At 47.3% G+C, this 18672-nt stretch overlaps 1 protein-coding gene across 1 annotated transcript in view; it reads right to left on the bottom strand.

Moving 5' to 3' along the window:
* Positions 1–18672, bottom strand: part of SLIT3 (slit guidance ligand 3) — a 611310-nt gene that overhangs the window by 207780 nt on the left and 384858 nt on the right. Inside the window, exon 5 of the mRNA XM_004271979.2 lies at positions 6935–7006. Within this exon, the coding sequence (XP_004272027.2) occupies positions 6935–7006 (72 nt within the window). The remainder of the gene's footprint in view (positions 1–6934; positions 7007–18672) is intronic.

Genomic DNA, 18672 nt, shown 5'->3' with positions numbered 1-18672 from the left:
GGGGGAAGGGGCAGGCAGTCAGGCAGGCTGCTGTGATCCCTTTCTTTACACAGCTTATTTGGGTAGCACTTAGCAAACTGGGGTGACGTCCAACTGCCTCCAGTAGCACCTCTGAACCCGACACACGCAGTCAGGAATGCAAAGAAGGAGAGGGTAGAAAACCTTCTGCACCTTGGGAAGGTGACGCGTCGGCATCCGCTGGCCTCCTGAGGGCAGATTTTCCCAAATCCCCCTTCCAAGACGCAACATCGCTTCCATCAGGAGAGGCAGGCACAACTCCGGTCCTCTGGCTCCGCCCCGCTAAGCCCTGGTGAATAAGTACTCAGTTCACCCATCCGGTCTGCTGCCAGGACCTGCTGGCTTTCTCCCGTGGGTTTCTGTAGTTTGCCGCTGCCTCTTTAGGTCCGCTTTGCCTGCTTGATTCAGGGCTATAAGCTTTCACCAACTGCACAAGTCTCCTTGCTGGCCACCCTGACTCCAGTCTCTGCTTCTCAGCGATTCACCCTCCCCACTGATGCTGGAGCTGTCTTTCTGCAATGAAAATCTGATCACACTGCTCCCCTACTAAAATCTTTTCGTTGGATCCCCCTTGCCATTGCCATATGGATCAGGTATTCAAGGTCCTCCCTGACCATCATTCCCACATCTTCCACCTCCTGTCTCACAAACCTCAACTCTCTTCACTGTTCCTCTTGCACGCTGTGCTCCAGCCACGAATCTCTGACAAGCCTCAACTCTTTCACATACCTCTGTCCCTTTGCATAGGTTGGTGGTGATTTTTCATATGCTGTTCCTTCTGCCTGGAATGCCCTTCCCCTGGGTGAACTCCTACTCATCCTTCAAGGCCCAACTCATGTCACTTCCTGAGTGAAGCCAGAATCAGGCCTGAATCCCACATCTTTGTCCTTACCTCCAATGGAATCCTGGCCCCTGTCCTGCAACCACTGATTTACTAGTCTGCCCCCTCACCACACTGTGAGTTCTCCAAGTACAAGGACGGTGTCGTATTCTTTTTACAATATCATTTTCATATTAAGCATTTTAACAATAATGCATGATTTTCTCATATGTAATAGGCCAAGCACAAATGCTTGAGGAATGAAAGAACAAATACATTCATTGGATTTGTTCTTAGTCTACCTTATTCTCTGCCATGAGCCATTTGGGCACTGGGGATTCCACAGTGATTGAGAAAGACAGGGTCCCTGTGTACACATGTTCATTCTGTGTGACATCCAGAGACAGGGTGACAAATAGATGAACGAGATCATTTCATAGGGTGATAAGTGCTCTGAATAAATATAACTGGGTAGTGGGATAGAGAGGAGGGGCAGTGGGGGCCGAGGAGCTGCTTTAGATGGGTCAAGGAAGGCCACTCTGAGGAGGTGATGTTTGAGATGAGACCTGAACGATTTGAAGGAGCCAACTGTGTGGAGGTCCGAGGGCTTAGCATCCCACGCAAAGGGAGGAGCAAGTGCAAAGGCCCGGAGGCAGGAAGGAGCTTGGGGTGTTCAGGGATGGACTGGAGCATGGGAAGCACAAGGTGAGTGAGAGGAGACCCAGATCGTGTAGAGTCTTGCAGGGCACGACCAGGAGCGTGAACTCTGTTGCAGGTGTAGTGATGGAGTGAACGGCTGCTGAGATTAGCAGACAGAGATGCCACCAACCAGTGGGCACTTCCTGTCCCTCCCCCCTCCCCGCCCAAACACACACAAGGTTACCGCCTGCTCCTGGGGGCCCGCGGGAGGGCAGTGCAGCAACTCAGACTAACTAGGAAACACAAAGGCCGCCTGCCCAGCTTTGTTTTGAAACCGTCAGTTCCAAACTTTGCTAGCTGGCAGAGACAGGGGTTATTGATTTTCCCTTCTGGAATGCATGTCCTACAGAGTCCTCGCAAATAGAAACTGAAAAACAGAGGAAAACATAACTGCTGAGAAAGATAGAGCAAGGGGGCATTTTTTTAAAAAACAATCTATACTGGTTCTGTCTTTTTCTTATTATGCTTTGTGGGATTGTGGCTTGTCATCTCTCTTTTTGTCCAATTCATTTCCCCCCTATCTCTATGTCTTACAATTGTCTCTCTCTCTCTCTCTCTTTTCTCTCTCTCCCCTTCTTTTTCTCACTGTGTCTTCCCCAATCCCTAGCACGGCATTTGCATATGGTAGGCAGGGAATACTGGCATGTCAAGTGTTGGTCTACTGGTCAGTCTACCTGAGTGCCTCTTTCTCCAGATCAATCTATCCATCTCATCTCCCTTTAAATATAGCACCTTTCCCCCTCCTAGACAGGCAGCAGAGTGGGATCAGCCCATAAAACCAGCTTTTAGTAATTGCAGAGAGTGGTATCCCCAGCTAATTACTTTCTCTTTTCTCTGGAGAAGCAGGAAGCAATTAGGGGCTTCCTTCCGCTGCCTGGGTAGGGGCAGGGCGCCAAATCCCTCCAGCACCAGTATTACAAGGTTCAAACACCCCCCTGGGTCCTTTCTCTTGCCTGTGACAACAGCTGTATGCTTGCCTACTTGCCTCTGTGAATCAAGCCTCCAACTGCCAGCAGCCTCCTTGGTTACTCTTTCCTTTTTCCTGTTGCTAGCATGGCTCAGTAGGGAGTGCTCTGGGTAGACAGCAATGTCTATGGATTGAGTCCAGAAGACGGTTGGGTGGGTTACAAAGGGCAGGCTAAGTGCGGAGGCCTAGGCCCAATGGTGTCTGCTGACTTTTACTAAATTATACACACTGATCAAAACTCAATTTTGGGGCTTCCCTGGTGGCGCAGTGGTTGAGAGTCCGCCTGCCGATGCAGGGGACACGGGTTCGTGCCCCGGTCCGGGAAGATCCCACATGCCGTGGAGTGACTGGGCCCGTGAGCCATGGCCGCTGAGCCTGCGCGTCCGGAGCCTGTGCTCCGCAGCGGGAGAGGCCACAACAGTGAGAGGCCCGCGTACCGCAAAAAAAAAAAAAAAAAAAAAAGTAAAAAACCAACCAAACAAAAAAAACCCCAATTTTGTCATCTGGAAAATGGGGGTAACACAGTCTCTTCCTTCTTGAGGGGGACTGTCGGGACAAGCAAAGAAAATCCATATCAAAACTACAAAATTATAAACAAGAAATAGCCAATCCTTGCTTTTCTCCTCTTAGTGAAGCATATGGTATCACGAATAGGCCCAGTTGGTATTTCAAGTCTGACATTCCAATAATTTATCATCTTCTCCTATTTTATTTTACTTAAGTAACAAGTAGAAGAGTGTTATATTCCCTGAGCTCACACAAGGTGATGGAGAAGGTTCGAGGGCTGGCAGTTCGTTTATAAACAGATCGATGACAGGGATGTACATTCCTGAGGTTTAAAATTCACTACTCATCACTCACAAAAGAGACAGTCTCTACAAGTGGGTAATTGAGGTCTGGTCGGAGGAGGGTGTTTCCTTAACAGGTTTTATACAAATTTAATTTCCGCAAAGCATCTCGTATTTTACAGGTACTGACGCATATTTCAATGCACAACTTCAGTCATCAACCTTTATCCAGATGCCTCCCTTCTCGAACTTGCTCCTCAGCTTGGGTCCTATACGTCCAATTACCCACACTTCATTTTCTCTTAAGGCCACAGGATTATTTAATTTCACTCCCTCTTAGTCAAACCAGAGATGTAGCTGTGGTCACAGACCAAAGTCCCATAACCAGTAGAAACAGGACAGGATGTCAAGTTCACCAACACATAGAAGACGCTCCGTCCACACTGCCTGTGGAAGACGGGACACTGCTTTACACTCAACTCATCATCTTCCAGCCTGGTTCTTCCCCTGATCTTTCAACCTCTGTGGAGTGGGAGCTCCAAGAAGGCAGAGCTCACAGATACGTATCTTACTTCCCTCATTTACCCCCAGAACTGGCACGTAGTAGGAGCTCGAAAAACATTTTGAGGTCTGCATGGATGAATGACTATGGGAATGTGCGATCATTCTCGGTGTCCTCCAAATATGGAGCTCATCATTTTCCCCTTCCTTTCCCTGGCCTCTAGTAACTCGTGGATTGCCACTTCCCTTGCCTCGGTCTCCACTGGCGTCTTACTGGGGGCTCCTCCTTTCATTCCTGACTGCGAGCCCTGATCCCTCACGTTGGACCACAGCCTCATCTCCCACCGGCCCCCTCCTTCTTCCACCTTCTCCTGTCCTAGGTTCCTCTTCCAGAATCAATGGTTTCATCATGACCTTTTCCAGATCGGAAGCTAGCCACCTTCTCAGTACCTACATCTAAAGTCCATACTCCTTGCAGGCGAGGCTCGCCACCACCTGGTCCCCACTTCTCTTTCTGACCTGATCACCTATTACTCCGCGTCATAATCCCTCCACTCCCATAAGACGGCTCGGCGTAGGTCCCTTAAAACACACCTCGTATAGGTTTGCCTCCCCACTCTGCACACGCTATTTGCCTGTTCGTTCGGCAAATTCCAATCATCATTCCGGGCTCCGTGAAAGTCTTTACAATTATAACAACAACAAAGGAAGACAGCAGTAATAGTAGCTAGAACTTTCTAAGCACCTTCCACATGCCAAGCATAGTACTGAGTTATTCATACACATCATTTCATTCACCTTCACAACACCGCTAAGAGGTTAGGTACAATTCTTATCCTCCTCTCCCTCTGGAAGAAATCTAGGCTCACAAGTGTCAAGTACTGTACCCGAGGTCACAGACTCAGTACGCAGAACAGCTGGGAACCAGACACAGATTAATCAGATGGCCACCCTTTGGGCGACACTGCCTAAAGCTACTGTTCTTCTCTGAGCTCTGACAGTCCTTCATAATGCCTGGCCACTCATTGGACCATTTTGCTGTGGACTGTTAAATTATTAAACTTCCTCTCGTATGCACGTTTCTTGTCCCCAATTATACCGTAAGTCACCTGAGAATTACACATCTGGGTCTTAGAAGTTCTGGCCCCCCAGAGTATGGTGACTGAACTGATTAGAAGTATGAAGTAACCAACCCCTTTCGTTTTGTTGGTTAATTCATCCTTTAAGCAGTGAGTTTACTCTCCTCCCCTGTCCCACTAGATCCTTGCTGTTTAGGACACACATCCAGGTGGAGAAGGAGGGCCTGTCCGTAGTTCTTGAGTTTGCGGACTCTTAACACTTTTAGCTCCTGAGGCCTTTGTGAAGTTAGAGACAGTACAGGAAAACAACAACAATGACCCCCCCCAAACCCCAGCAACTATTGAGGACCACTGTGACACTGAATCACTTTCTTGAGAATCAAAAATGTAGCTGGTAATTACACAGCCCTGCTTATCTATCACCACAATATGTTTTCTTATTAACTGGCCCATTTAAAATTAGAGCCATGAGATAGGCTAGATATACCACTTTATGTATGTAAACCCTCAAGAAGCTGGGTGACTTTAAATTAGTCACTGCCTTTCTCTGGTCCTCAATTTTCTCACTGCTGATCTGTGGGGTTTTATTGGATCTGTAAGTTCCCCTCTCGTCTTGCTTTTCTGTGATGCTAATCAACACAATCTCTTAGTTTTGCTTTAGTTGTTAGTTGTGCTTAGTTGTGCACCATCTCGAGTCACACTTTCTGCAGCTTTGTCTGCTCCTCCCGGCCCGCTCCTGCTTGTGGGCAAATGCTTCCAGATGAAGCAATGGGTAGCCTGCTGTCTGGAGCCCCTTGCAAAGTGCTCTCTGTTCCCTGCTCCCTGCACCCCAGATGCCTCTGCTCTCTGGTGTGCTTTGCATGTCAAACGCCTAAAGCTTTCTGCTCGGTTCTCGGCAAAGGGGAGGCACATAGCTTGTATCAGGAAGCCAACGTCAGCTTCCCGGCACGCCAAGATCCCTGCAGTACTTACAGGGAGAACTAAGAGCTAAAGCAGTTTAAAAAAAAATCTCCTTCAAGACTTCTCAAGTTGGATGCAAGCCTGTGTGGAGGAGGTCAGTGGGCAGAAATGCCTTCTCTGTACCCCTCTCCAAACACATGGGCACAGTGGTGTGGACAGAAAATTCAGGAGGCACACTCCTCGTGAAGGGAAGGGCCCGGGAGTCCTGATAAGCGGCAGACAGCAGGGGGCCAGGTAGGAAACAACAAAGGTTATTTGGCAAGTTCAAAAGCGTGGTGATGGAACAGTTCTGCATCAGTTGCAGTAATGGGCAACGGAATCTGCACGTGATAAAATGACACAGAATTGCACATGCGCACATGTGTGCACACAGACACAAGTGAGCGTGTGTAAAACTGGGACATCTGAAGAATAAGGTCTGTGGATTGCACTCATGTCAATTTTCTGGCTTAATATCATATGAGAGTTATACAGGGTGTTACCACTGGGAGAAAACTGGGTAAAAGCGAACACAGACTAGTCTACTATTTTTGAAACTTCCTGTGAATCAATAATTATTTCCAAATAAAAATTAAGAAAAACCCCAAGCACCTAGTGCAGTAGGTCTGGCTATGTCTCCCCATGATCCTGGGACACAAGTCCTGACTCTCCCTCACAAGATCCTAACAGTGAGATCTTTACCATCTTTGTCTCCCATTTACAGAACACTTACTATGTACGAGGCACTAAGCGTAAAAAACATTTTCTCGTTGGCATCGATACCCCACCAGGCTATCATCCCGATTTTATAGAAGGTGATGACCTTGGGAGAAGCTGAGTTGAGCCCCAGGCCCACAGAGTGCGGCCAGGCTGGGACTCAGGTCTGGGACTCTGTGTTCATAGCTGGGGACAAATCTCCAGAGAAGGATAAGATTCCCTGGAGCTGCCGTGGTGTTCGACATGTGTTCCCTGGAAACCACTTAAGCACACCCCTCAATCTGTCTCAAAGGCGCCTGGACTGAGGGCACAAGTCACGGGGATACCCCCTCCCTGTCCCGTGCCCCTCACCCCTGCTCTGGCCGGAGAACCACTTCCGCAGCGAAGCAACAAAAACATCACTTACAGGTTCTTCACGTCTGCGATGCCTCGGAACGCCTTCCTCGGGATCCCCAGGATCTGGTTTTCGCTCAGATCTCTAAACAAGAAGAGAAGAGGCACAGGCATGAAGGACCCAGGCCCGGCTTTATCTGCATCTCATTATGAGAACAAAACCCCTCTGGAGGCTGCCTCTGCGGTCAGGAGTGTTTGGGGGACTGTTTAGTCTCAGGCCCCAGGCTGCTTACAAGCCTTCACATTGTTCTTCTAGCGATGGCCTTGCTGAAATGGTTACCAGGCCAGCGGCTCGCCTCCAGGGCGGGCTCTGTGGGTGGTCTCACACCTCCAGGCCACGAGCCAAGTGCTGGGTTATTTGTTGCACACACACTACACCCAATTCTCTTGTTCTGCCACCTCCCAGAGATGACCCCTTCCTCCGCCTCCTCACAGCATCCCTCCCCCACTGCAGGGTCAACACCACTCAATCTCCCATCTTCTCAGGGACTCTCTCTGCCTTTCTCATCTGAGATTGGAATGGAGCCTGGCCATCCTGACTTTCCGATGGGGGATGACCCTCTCTGCTTTTCGAGAGCCCCAGAGAGACCCCTGGGGGCCACCTGGATCGTGCTAGTGACAGGCATGATGAATTCAAATTGCATTTCCACAAACCCACCCAAAATGGGGGTCCCACTGCACCTCATGTAGCATTTAGCAATGCTAACATGTTGCTCTGAGTAGGGAGGGGAAGGGACAAAGTGTCAGGTCCTGAAGCTGGCTCAAACCCAAGTCTTGTACCAGGGTCCCCTTTAAGAATCCCCAAAGCCTCAATATCCTTTCCTAAAACCCATGCATTTTTTTTTTTTAATTTTGTTTTCCAGTTTTATTTTTTGCTGGATCAAACACATGCACTTGTTTTCATTCATACCCCAAACTTGCTTGGGGTCTTAGTAAGTAATCAAGCATATATATGTGTATCAATCATATATATATATATATATATATATATATATATATATATCTCCATTATTTTCAAAAGAACACAAAAACCTTCAGATATTAAGGTAAAAAATTACCTACCCAGACACAACCACTGTTACCAATTAGGAGTAATATATATATAAATGTTACCAATCTGATCTCATAGTATGTAGTCTGTTTTAACCTCTTTTTTCGCATACTATATTGAGAACATCTGTTCCTGTCATTAACAGTACATGTATGCCAACATTTTTTTTTTTTTTTTTTTTGCGGTACACGGGCCTCTCATTGTTGTGGCCTCTCCCGTTGCGGAGCACAGGCTCCGGACGCGCAGGCTCGGCGGCCGTGGCTCACGGGCGCAGCCGCTCCGCGGCACGTGGGATCCTCCCGGACCGGGGCACGAACCCGTGTCCCCTGCGTCGGCAGGCGGACTCTCAACCACTGCGCCACCAGGGAAGCCCCTATGCCAACATTTTTAATGGCTGTGTATCATCCAATTCTATAGATGGCTATATGATCCCACGGCGCTAGGTATTTATTTACTTGCCATTTAAGGAAACACCAGGATGAATTTTCCTGCCCACACATTTTGAGGACACTTGTACAGCTACTTCCTTGGTATAAAAGTCCTATAAGGAGAATGTGCTGGGTCACAGGGTAAACGCGTCTTAAATTGCCGTGTTGTCCTAGAGACGGATAGACACTCCCACACTGATTTTCCAGGGGCACCTAATCGAAAGCTATAGATGACTCCAAATATATTTGGAAAGAGAGGTCAGACGACCATCCTCCACTAAAACCTGGGCCCTCTAAATCATCATTTTGCCGGGAAGCAGGAGGAAACACAGGAAGCAGAAGAGAGGAGCCCGTTTTTCTGCTCTCATCGGCTGAGCTGAGCGGGCAACTCTGAGTGGCGGGCTAAAACTCAAGACACGTGGGGATTGTCTGGGGCCGCTGTTAGATACCCAGGCAAGGCTCAGAGTTGGGGTAGGGCGCAGAGATAAATACAGAGAGAAATCCTGGGGCTGAATAACAGGGTGCTCCCCATCTCAAATCCAGTTTCCTCTGCCTGTGACTGATATAAGTAAATTCAAATGCACAGGGAGCCCCACTGCAGGCTCCCCCGGCTGGGCCTGATTCAATGAGCAGGGCTCCAGCCTGGAGTCGGGGCGCTGAACAAAGCCCACGATGACAGTAGAGGTCAGGCAGTGTCACCAAGGCCACTCCTCTGCTCTCCATCAGCCTCCAAGAGAAAGGGGCCCAGGTCCTGTCATCTGACTAATGCAATTTCCACCAGGCATCTGGGCTATACCCACGGCTCTGGCAGCCACAATGGGCCCAGTCTTTTCTGCCAAGCGAAGGCTGGTCTCCAGGACAGAAAGCCCCTGCCCGCTAGCCTCCGAGGCTCGTATGCTAGTTTTGGCCGCTCTGGGAAACAGCTCAGGCCACACTTCTGGCAAACGGCTAATGATCAAAATCAGGGGCAGGTGGAGGATACAGGAGAGACGTTTAGAACGATCAGCTCTAAAAACGCTTCGAAGCCAGATGAAGGGGTACCTATCCCAATTATGCACTAACCCTTTGAGGTTAAGGCACCCCGGTATACTGAAAGAATAGCAATTGTATGAGGGTTCTGGTTTGCAGTACAGCGGGATGAAGAAAGGACAGCCGTATTTAAGCAGAAAAATCTGATGGAGTTGCCGAGCAGTCTCCCATGGAAGCGGTCACACAGACAAAATCCAGCCCTTGGATGGGACGGCCACTCGGGTTTCCGTTCACTATTTTCTCGCTGTAACTATACCCAGGGTTGCTCCTACTTTCAGGAGCCTCGTTGAAAGTACAGCTCTTTCCGTCTCCCTGCCATGGCTTTCCTCCTGCCGCCATTGAGCGAAACAGTAGATTGTAGGGAATTTATCTGCTACCCAGGACAATCTGCTTGTAAATTTTATTAATTTTATTTTCCATTGAGCCTCTCTTCTCTGGCTAACAATACCGCGGCCATCCATCCGCAGGACTATACATTGATTTCATAAATACCTCCAGTGGGCTGACAAACTGACAGCTTTAATGGTGTTACTGATGGGGCGTGGAGGAGGGTTCAGGGCTGGGCGCTTCATTTTCGGTAACTGTCCCTTCACAATTATCTCGGGGCCTTTGTGGGGGTTCCTAATAGTGTGTTTATCTCAGCGTGATGCCAGAGCATGGAGCTATTGTTAAGTACTATCCTTGAGAGAGACAAGAGCCACCATTTTCGGCTGACACTTAAATAAAAATAACAAAATCTATCCATAGTGCCCACGAGCTTAGTTCCGGCCAATTGCTCGTTGGGGGTTTAGTGCCTCCCTGTTCCTGCGGGAAAAGGCTCAAAAGTGACCAGGTTTGAAAGGGAACTTGCTTTTTCTTTTTTTTAACCTTAGATGAATGGGATGAGGTTGGAGTAGGGTGAGAGAAAGAATGGTGAGCTGGGATTTTCTGGGGAAATAAAGGAAGATGGCTGGTGGGAAAGGCTTTCTTGGTTGGGAAGTGGGGTTCCCGACTGGGATGCCTTTTTAAATAATTAGGATTCTGAAAGAAAGGCGAACTGCATTAGCTAAAGTGCATTTTCCTGCTTCTGGAAAATGATTAACTGGCTGATCATTCCATCCAAAAACACCAGACCAGAGAGGACTTATTAAGGAGACAGTAAGTCAAATAGGAGTTGGCAAGAACCAATATATCCCCCTTCCAGCCAACATCCCCCCCCCCCTTTTTAATTTACTAAAATGCTTTGGACACAGATTAACTTTCTCCGCAAATTTATTATTGCTTCATCTACCTTGAAACAGGGACTGCAGACGCTTTGATAAATGGATTGAAAGGTTGTCTAGTTCCAGTGGAGCTTTTGAAATGCTTCCTGGGGCTCTCCCTGCAATGTCAGACATGCTTTGTTCTCAGAGCAACAGTGAATGACAGTCCCCACCTTCACCCCACCCCTACCTCCCCATGTTTACCAGGCAAGGCAAGAAACAGGTAAATGCTCTCCTTTTTGCTCTGGTGGGGACAATGCGTTTGTCTTGGTCACTTTCATGCTACCAGAAAGTCCTGTCTGTGTTAAATGGAAGTTTATGGCTCCTAGAGGTCCATGTCGAATTATTCCGAAGGTACAGAATGGGACTTGGAAGCTCCTCAAGAATTGGGGAATTCTTGTGTGGGAAGTGGATAGAGCCACTTATTAGCTGTGTGATCACACAAACTACTGAAATGCTCTATGACTCAGGTTCCCCATCTTTACAGTGAGGCTATTCATTTTACTGATCTCTTGCAGATTAATACTGAGGATGAAACGAATTGGTATGTGTATACTTTGCACAGAACCTGGAACCCTGGAGGCATTCAGTGAAAGGCTGCATGTATTTCTTGGACTTTCCCTCCATTTAGCCCTGGATTTGCATCGCTGAAAATGTCCCTTTTCACTATCCTCAGGACATATGCCTACAACTCTGCAAAGACTAGAACACATAAACATTGCTAATATTCTTTCCATAAAGTCTGAGGGAGGTTAAACTTCCCCTCATCTATCATCTAGATACGAGTATCCATATTTGACTCTAGATTCTTTTGGATAAAACAAGAGAGGTTGATTCAGGAGTAAAGTTCTGTCTTAGGTTGGGCTCGCTCAGATGCAGACGCTTGGCCAAGTGATGGATTCACAAAGTACTCCTGGGAGAGGCAAGAAAGGGATGGAGGAAATAGGATGGAGAAGGAAATAAAGAACAATGAGGTAAAGTGCTGGTCTTAGCCCCAAACCCTGGGAGCTCCTGTCTCTAACCAAGGGATCTGGGTCTTTGTAGCCCAGCATCAGACAGTCCTTGGTTAGACCACCCAGGAGAAATGCAAATTCCCTGGCTCTGCCTGTTCTCCATAAGGCTGGATGAAGTGACACTAGCAACTCAAGGACAGGTTGCCGAAGAAGTTCCCAGCCACGACTTTCAGCAGCAAAGTCCAAAGAATCAGGAGATGGGGGCCAATGTCAGCAAAGGGAACCCAAGGGATCCAAACCAAAGCATTTCATAAGAAGGCTTCAAGGTCAGTTTTCCTAAATCAGGAAAGATTTTTTTAAAAAAATCTTTAATCTCAGAAGATTAAAAAAAATCACCCCTGAAAGATGACATATCCAGGATCAAGGATCAAGAGGCCATGCATGGTAGGGGGTGGGAAGCAACTGAGCAAAGAAAACTGGAGCAACCCAATCTGGTACCTTCTTTATCTACCTCCCCAAACCCTTTGCACTAAGACCAATCAAATGCCTTTTTAGTAACATTAAAAAGAAAAAATCCACCAACTCTTGATTAGCCAAACTAAAAGAGGGGATGACCTAAAAGCATTTATATTTAGAATCCTTCATTGGATTTGGGATCAGGGCAGTGAATTGCGATTCTGATTCTCTTTGGCCTGAGAATGTATTAAAATTACTTTCCTAGTAATGGAAAGCCTAGGAGGAAGAAACCACCCATTGGTGCAGTAGGTATCAATCCAAACTCATTTCATTTCTGATGGATAATCTATGAATCTAAAATTTCTTGGACTCTCAATGCTACCATCCTATACAAAGCTGAACCTTGATCCCCTACCCCCAACTCCTCAAATATGGTAACCATGACACATCACTCTGCTCTAGGATCCAAAGAGAAAGATATTGTTTTGCTTACCTTATTTGATACAGCAGGAGGGACAGATATGCAGGAAAAATTATTCCCTGGGGGTTTTACAATGTGGGCTTCGGGGAGGATTTATCTTAAAAGGTGAATCTCTTGTGCAGGCGAAAGCAAGATTATATGTTTGCAGTTGGGTCACTGTCAAAACCAAATGAGCCCCAAACATATGTCCCAGCTAGGAAGCCCTGGTACCTCCAGCTGAGTGTCCAGTTAATAGCATCCTCTGTCTGAGGGAGGTTACAGTGGACTACCTGAATCATTTCCTGCAAGAAATGCCACCTATCTCAGAGACCCAGAGACTCAAAGTATCAATGGGGGACGAAAACAATGATTTCCCACTGCTCCGGCTGGGTTTCTAATATTTCACGGCAGTAAGAGTTGACACTGCCTGCTCCCTTGATGTGAAAAAGTTACTGAATGAAACATTTCAATAAGAGCTCCTTCCACTGTGCCTTCTTTGATAAGCTCATTAGAAAAGCCCTAGTCAGAGCGTTCAGGTGTTTAATATTGGTGGATTAAATGCCAGTTCAGATTCTTACTTCACTCAACAAAAAAATGAATTGAGCACCTACTACGTGCTACACTACTGAGACACAGAAATGAACAGAACCAAGTTTCTGTACTCCTGGAACTTGCATCTCATTGACCCCAGATACAAATACACAGACTCCTTTATATGAACATAAACATCTAGACACCTCAAAAAATAAGAGCTGCAGTTTCACTCTTTTTTCCTTTTCAACAAGAAGGAAGCCTGTATTTAATTCACACTGCAAGACTGTTCCTAACCACCAAGGAAAATAATTCACACTTTTGTTTTACTCGAGGTCCAAAATCTTTTTTGGTTTTTAGGAGCAGGGAAAGGGAAAGATGCCAATCTGAATCACTGGGACTTGCAGAGATGCAGATTTGTTTCATCAAGTATTTTGGATTTTATCTATCTATCTATCTATCTACCTATCTATCTATCTATCTATCTATCTATCTATCTATGGCTGCACTGGGTCTTCGTTGCTGCGTGTGGGTTTTCTCTAGTTGTAGTGAGTGGGACTCACTCTTTGTTGCGGTGCGCGGGCTCCTCACTGCGGTGGCTTCTCTTGTTGCGGAGCACGGGCTCTAGGCGTGCAGCCTTCAGTAGTTATGGCACACAGGCTTCAGTAGTTGTGGCATGCAGGCTCTAGAGCACAGGCTCAGTAGTTGTGGCACACGGGCTTAGTTGCTCCGCGGCATGTGGGATCTTCCTGGGCCAGGGCTCGAACCCGTGTCCCCTGCATTGGCAGGCGGATTCTTACCCACTGTGCCACCAGGGAAGTCCATGGATTTGTCTTTTAAAGTGGACAGTTTGATAAAAATCAGGACAGTTTGAAAATGTTATTAAGAGTTGGCATGGCACGGGGCAGCTGTTCTCACAGTGGGGCACACCATCTACCTGATCAGAATTTACTGATGATGCTTTGAAAAAAATACAGATCCCTGGTTTTTTGTTTTTTTTTTTTTGCAGTACACGGGCCTCTCACTGTCGTGGCCTCTCCCATTGCGGAGCACAGGCTCCGGACGCGCAGGCTCAGCGGCCATGGCTCATGGGCCCAGCCGCTCTGCGGCATGTGGGATCCTCCCAGACCGGGGCACGAACCCGTGTCCCCTGCATTGGGAGGCGGACTCTCAACCACTGTGCCACCAGGGAAGCCCATTTCATAATAAAAAAATTTTAATGCCAATTCCTAGGACCCATCCCAGACTTACTGAATCAGAAACCTTGGGAATGAGTTCTGGACACTTTGGGCAAGTGTGAGAACATGGGTAGAATGATTAGTGTATGTGATTAGGTGTTAAGTTCATGTTCTAGCCGCGTGTCTTTACGAGCATTAATACAATTCTCTAAGCCTCAACTTGTACTTCTGTGATATTAGGATAAGCATTATAGATAATGGACAAGCAAGTGCTTTCTACATTTGAACGCAGGATATAAATGCACATCACTATCTTCATTTCATTAGCATGAGGTTAACAAACATAGCATCTTACTTCTTTATGTATCTAGTCTGCTTGGATCCAAGATGCAAAGGCCTCCTGTGTCTCAGGTGTGACCCTGCTGGTGTCGGGCGAAATGCCCATGGGATACATAGGTAGGTAGGTAGGTAGATAGATAGAGAGATAGATAGATAAATAGATGGTTGGATAGGTAGGTGGATGGGTGGATGGGTGGATGGATGGATGGATGGATGGATGGATGGATGGATGGATGGATGGATAGGTAGGTAGGTAGGTAGATAGATAGGTAGATAGATAGGTAGATGATATATGGATAGGGTCTCCTTACAGGGGGAGGCCGAGACGGGCAGAGTGACAACATCTAATCTATATTTTAGAAAGCCACTCAGGGGCCCAGTTTGGAGGCTGACCTAGGAAGAGCTAAGAGTTCATGGGTGGTTACACCCCTCCCTGGGATCTCAGAGATACGGCAGAGGCAAACCAAGCACTCTGTCCCTCCCAAACGCGCAGGTGCGACTATGCCTGACTGAGATGAGGACATTCCTGGTGGGGCCTCACAACAAGTGATTTCCTACAGTTTTCTAGGAGGGCTGCGATCTAGGGGAGAAACCACGGGATGGCAGGTAGTGAGCCGAACAATGCAGCCAGGCTGAGCGGCAGATCTAGAGCCGTGACTGCAGATGAAGACCTGGGGTTCAAGCACAGTGGAACTTAAGGATCCTCTGAGGGGCTGAGGGCTACGAGCTGCTCCAAAAGGCTGAAAATGGAGTGAGGGTTACTGGTTTACTCTCTGAGCAGTTACTAGTGTGGGCACCCTTTCTGGGCAGTCGTTCCAGAGACCACAGACTCAAATGAATTAGGGTTTCGCAGGTTAAAGCAAATGAGTAAAGCAGGCTGAATGTGGACAATAATAATAGTGAGGGGGTGAGCTAGGGGAATGCAGGGCCCATTTCAATTAATTTCCCCTAAGTCAAAACCAAATAACCCTCTGTGCTGGCCAACAAAACACTTCAAGGGCTGAAGGGTGTGGAGGCCAGCACCCCTCCAGGGAAGACCCACTAATTCTAGAACAGTGCTGTCCCATGGAAGTATCATATGAGCTACCGATGCAATTAAAATGTTTCTCTCAGCAGCATTAATAACAATAAAGGGCTTCCCTGGTGGCGCAGTGGTTGGGAGTCCGCCTGCCGATGTAGGGGACACAGGTTCGTGCCCCGGTCCGGGAAGATCCCACATGCCGCGGAGCGGCTGGGCCTGTGAGCCATGGCCGGTGAGCCTGCGCGTCCGGAGCCTGTGCTCCACAACGGGAGAGGCCACAACAGTGAGAGCCCCGCGTACGGCAAAACAAAACAAAACAAAACAAAACAAAAAAAACAATAAAAAGAAACAGTTGAGATGAATATTATAATAAAGTATTTAACTTAACCTGACATACCCAATATATAATCATTTCAATATGAAATCAATATGAAAATATATTAGTGAGATACTTCACAATTCTTTTTTCATACCAAGTCTTTGGAATCTGGTGTGTGTTTTATGTACATCTCAATTCGAGCCAGCCATCCTCTAAGTGCTCCATGACCACATGCGGCTGATGCCTATTGTATTAGACAGTGCAGTTCTAGGGTACGGCTAGGAGCTGGAGGCTGTAGCTATGTGTCCACTCATTGCCGAGAGAGAGAAAGAGTTTTAGATGTTGGAGCCAATCTAAAGGAGCCCAGTGGAGTTCTGCTTGGTGGTGGGGGCACAGCGGGCGGGTTTGGGTTACCAATAGGAAATGTGGAAGGGATCCAGTCAAGATAGAAACTTCTGGATTCGGGGAAGCAAGTCATGCATTGAAATATTCCAGTCATTCAGCCATCCCTCTTGGGAGCAAAGAATCTCCTTCTAGCCATAGGAATTAATCTGAGCCTTTCCAAACCATCACCCTTCTAGGGCTGACAGGATACAACCAATACTTCCAGTCCAAATAGAAGCTTTTTGCATTTGATTATCATATGCAGCTCCAACTAAGGCTCTTTGTGTTCATGAAATAGCATTATATATAACTGACTGATCATCTCCAGCCAGTGGTACAGAGGCTTAGCCTCTCAACAGTATACTAATCTCTGGGATTATCACAATTTAGTGACAAATGAGTTACATTAGACGGGATTGGGGAGTTCTAATTATCAGCCCAATTGTGCCTTCTATTCTGGTCCTGACTTCCCTGTGCCACTAAATGGTCCAGAAAACATCACCAGGATTCCAACTACTGGCATCTGACTTGAGTCTGTGCGTTCATCACCAACGTACCCTTCAGGGAGTAAAACTGTGATTCAGGTATCCTTACGTCATGTGCAGAAATCTGGTGCTGAAAATCATCTGATCTTAAGGATCTAATCAAGTACCTGAGACAGACCCCTGCCAACTCCCCCCCCTCCCCGCACAATGAGATGTTTTGTTTTGATTTGTCAATATTGGTTGGGGTGGGAGGAGTGGTCCACTCAGTTCAAAAAGATGGAGATTGGTGTTTTATTTTCCTTTGTTTGAAGCTGTGTGTCTGGCCAATGGAGTTTGGGAAAGGGAGCCCATTTCTGTGCAATCCATCCTCCTCCCTGGCTGACATACTGTTCCCACCCCCTCCTTCCCCTCCGTCCCTCTCTCTTGGCAACCCTCTGAGGCTTTCATCCCTAATTTGATTGTCGTAGCTGACACTGTCAATCTGAAATCCAGTAGCATGTCTAATGCTGGCTGGACAAGGGGCATGCAGAAGGAGTCGAGGGAGAGGCAAATTCATCTTGAGAAGTAGCTTTATGTAAATCGATCCTTTGGCCGAACGCTGGAGCCAAGCATTTGCTGATTAATTGGAGAAGCGTTCTTGTCTTCTTTAGAGAGATGGCCCAAATTGAGTCCGCTCTTATTCACAAAGACATTCCCATGCCCCAAAGCCTTTTGCAATTAGGAGATGAAACCTTGCGAGTGAGGGGGTGGGGGGAGCATTTATGGAATTGTTCTGAAACGAAGCGTGTGCACTTGGCCTGCTTTGTGATTAATTGCTGACCTGAGTACCCTCATTTGCCTCCCCGACGGTGTCCTGACAGCGAAAGTTCTGAGGCACAGCATCCCATAGGTGAAGATCTGCTTGTGCAATAATCAGCAAAAATGAAGAGGGCAGCTAGCGTGCTTTCTACACGTGTTTCTCTTGTGGATTCCAAATGTATATTTTCAGTTACCGCTTGGGCCCATTTCTGTTGGCATCAGAAAGGAGGGAGTGCATCTGTAATGGACGCAATCCCCTTTCCACGTCTTCTAAACTTTTCCAGAAAAAGAAAGCTCCAGTGAGACGGCACATCATCCTCCAGGGTGGTCTTTTTAACTCCGTCCCAGGGCACCGTTTAACTTGCCTTTACCAAGGCAAATGACGGGCCTGCACACAGGTAAAGTGAGTTTGGATCTGGAAAGACTGCTTGTTGCTGCTGACCTACACGCTGACCAGAGGTGGAGCTGGTCAGGTCACATGGTCTTCCCCACTGTCCCCTCCCTCCCCCACTAAATTATCAGCTTCATGTGGTCAGGGACTTTTGCTAAGCACAAGTCCTGACGCATAGCTTAAAAAATACTTGTTGAATGGATAAAAGAAATAGTTGAAATGATTTCATGCCGGTGCGTGGTTCAAGGATGACAGAGAATAAATCTCAAGCTATGAGGATTTTTTTTCCAAGTCCAGTTTGTCCATTTAGATTAGAAAGGGCTCTGGCCTCTTGTCGTACCTTTCCACCTCCACCTGCCTGATGGGAGTATCATGCGTGTGAAGTAACACCACTAGAATAGGCTTGCATTCTAAGGAGCCACAGATAAATTCTCCAACTGAGAAGCATTTAGTGAGCTGAGCTAAAGCATGGGAATGAGCAATTATACTGGGAAGGTAGGCTAAGCCGATGAATAATTAGGTTTTGGGGGAGAGAGATTAAACCTGGCCTGAGAGGTTGCAACAGATTTGGAAAGTGGATTCGACCCAGAAAGGGGCTGTGTGCCTGACAATGTTTCATCTCCCCGCTTCTGATTTCTGGCACTCGTGGAGACTAGGATAATATAAGATAATGAAACTCTGGCTGCC

Source organism: Orcinus orca, chromosome 3, assembly GCF_937001465.1.
Source record: "Orcinus orca chromosome 3, mOrcOrc1.1, whole genome shotgun sequence".
NCBI lineage: Eukaryota > Metazoa > Chordata > Mammalia > Artiodactyla > Delphinidae > Orcinus > Orcinus orca.
This window is presented reverse-complemented; position numbering and strand designations above follow the sequence as displayed.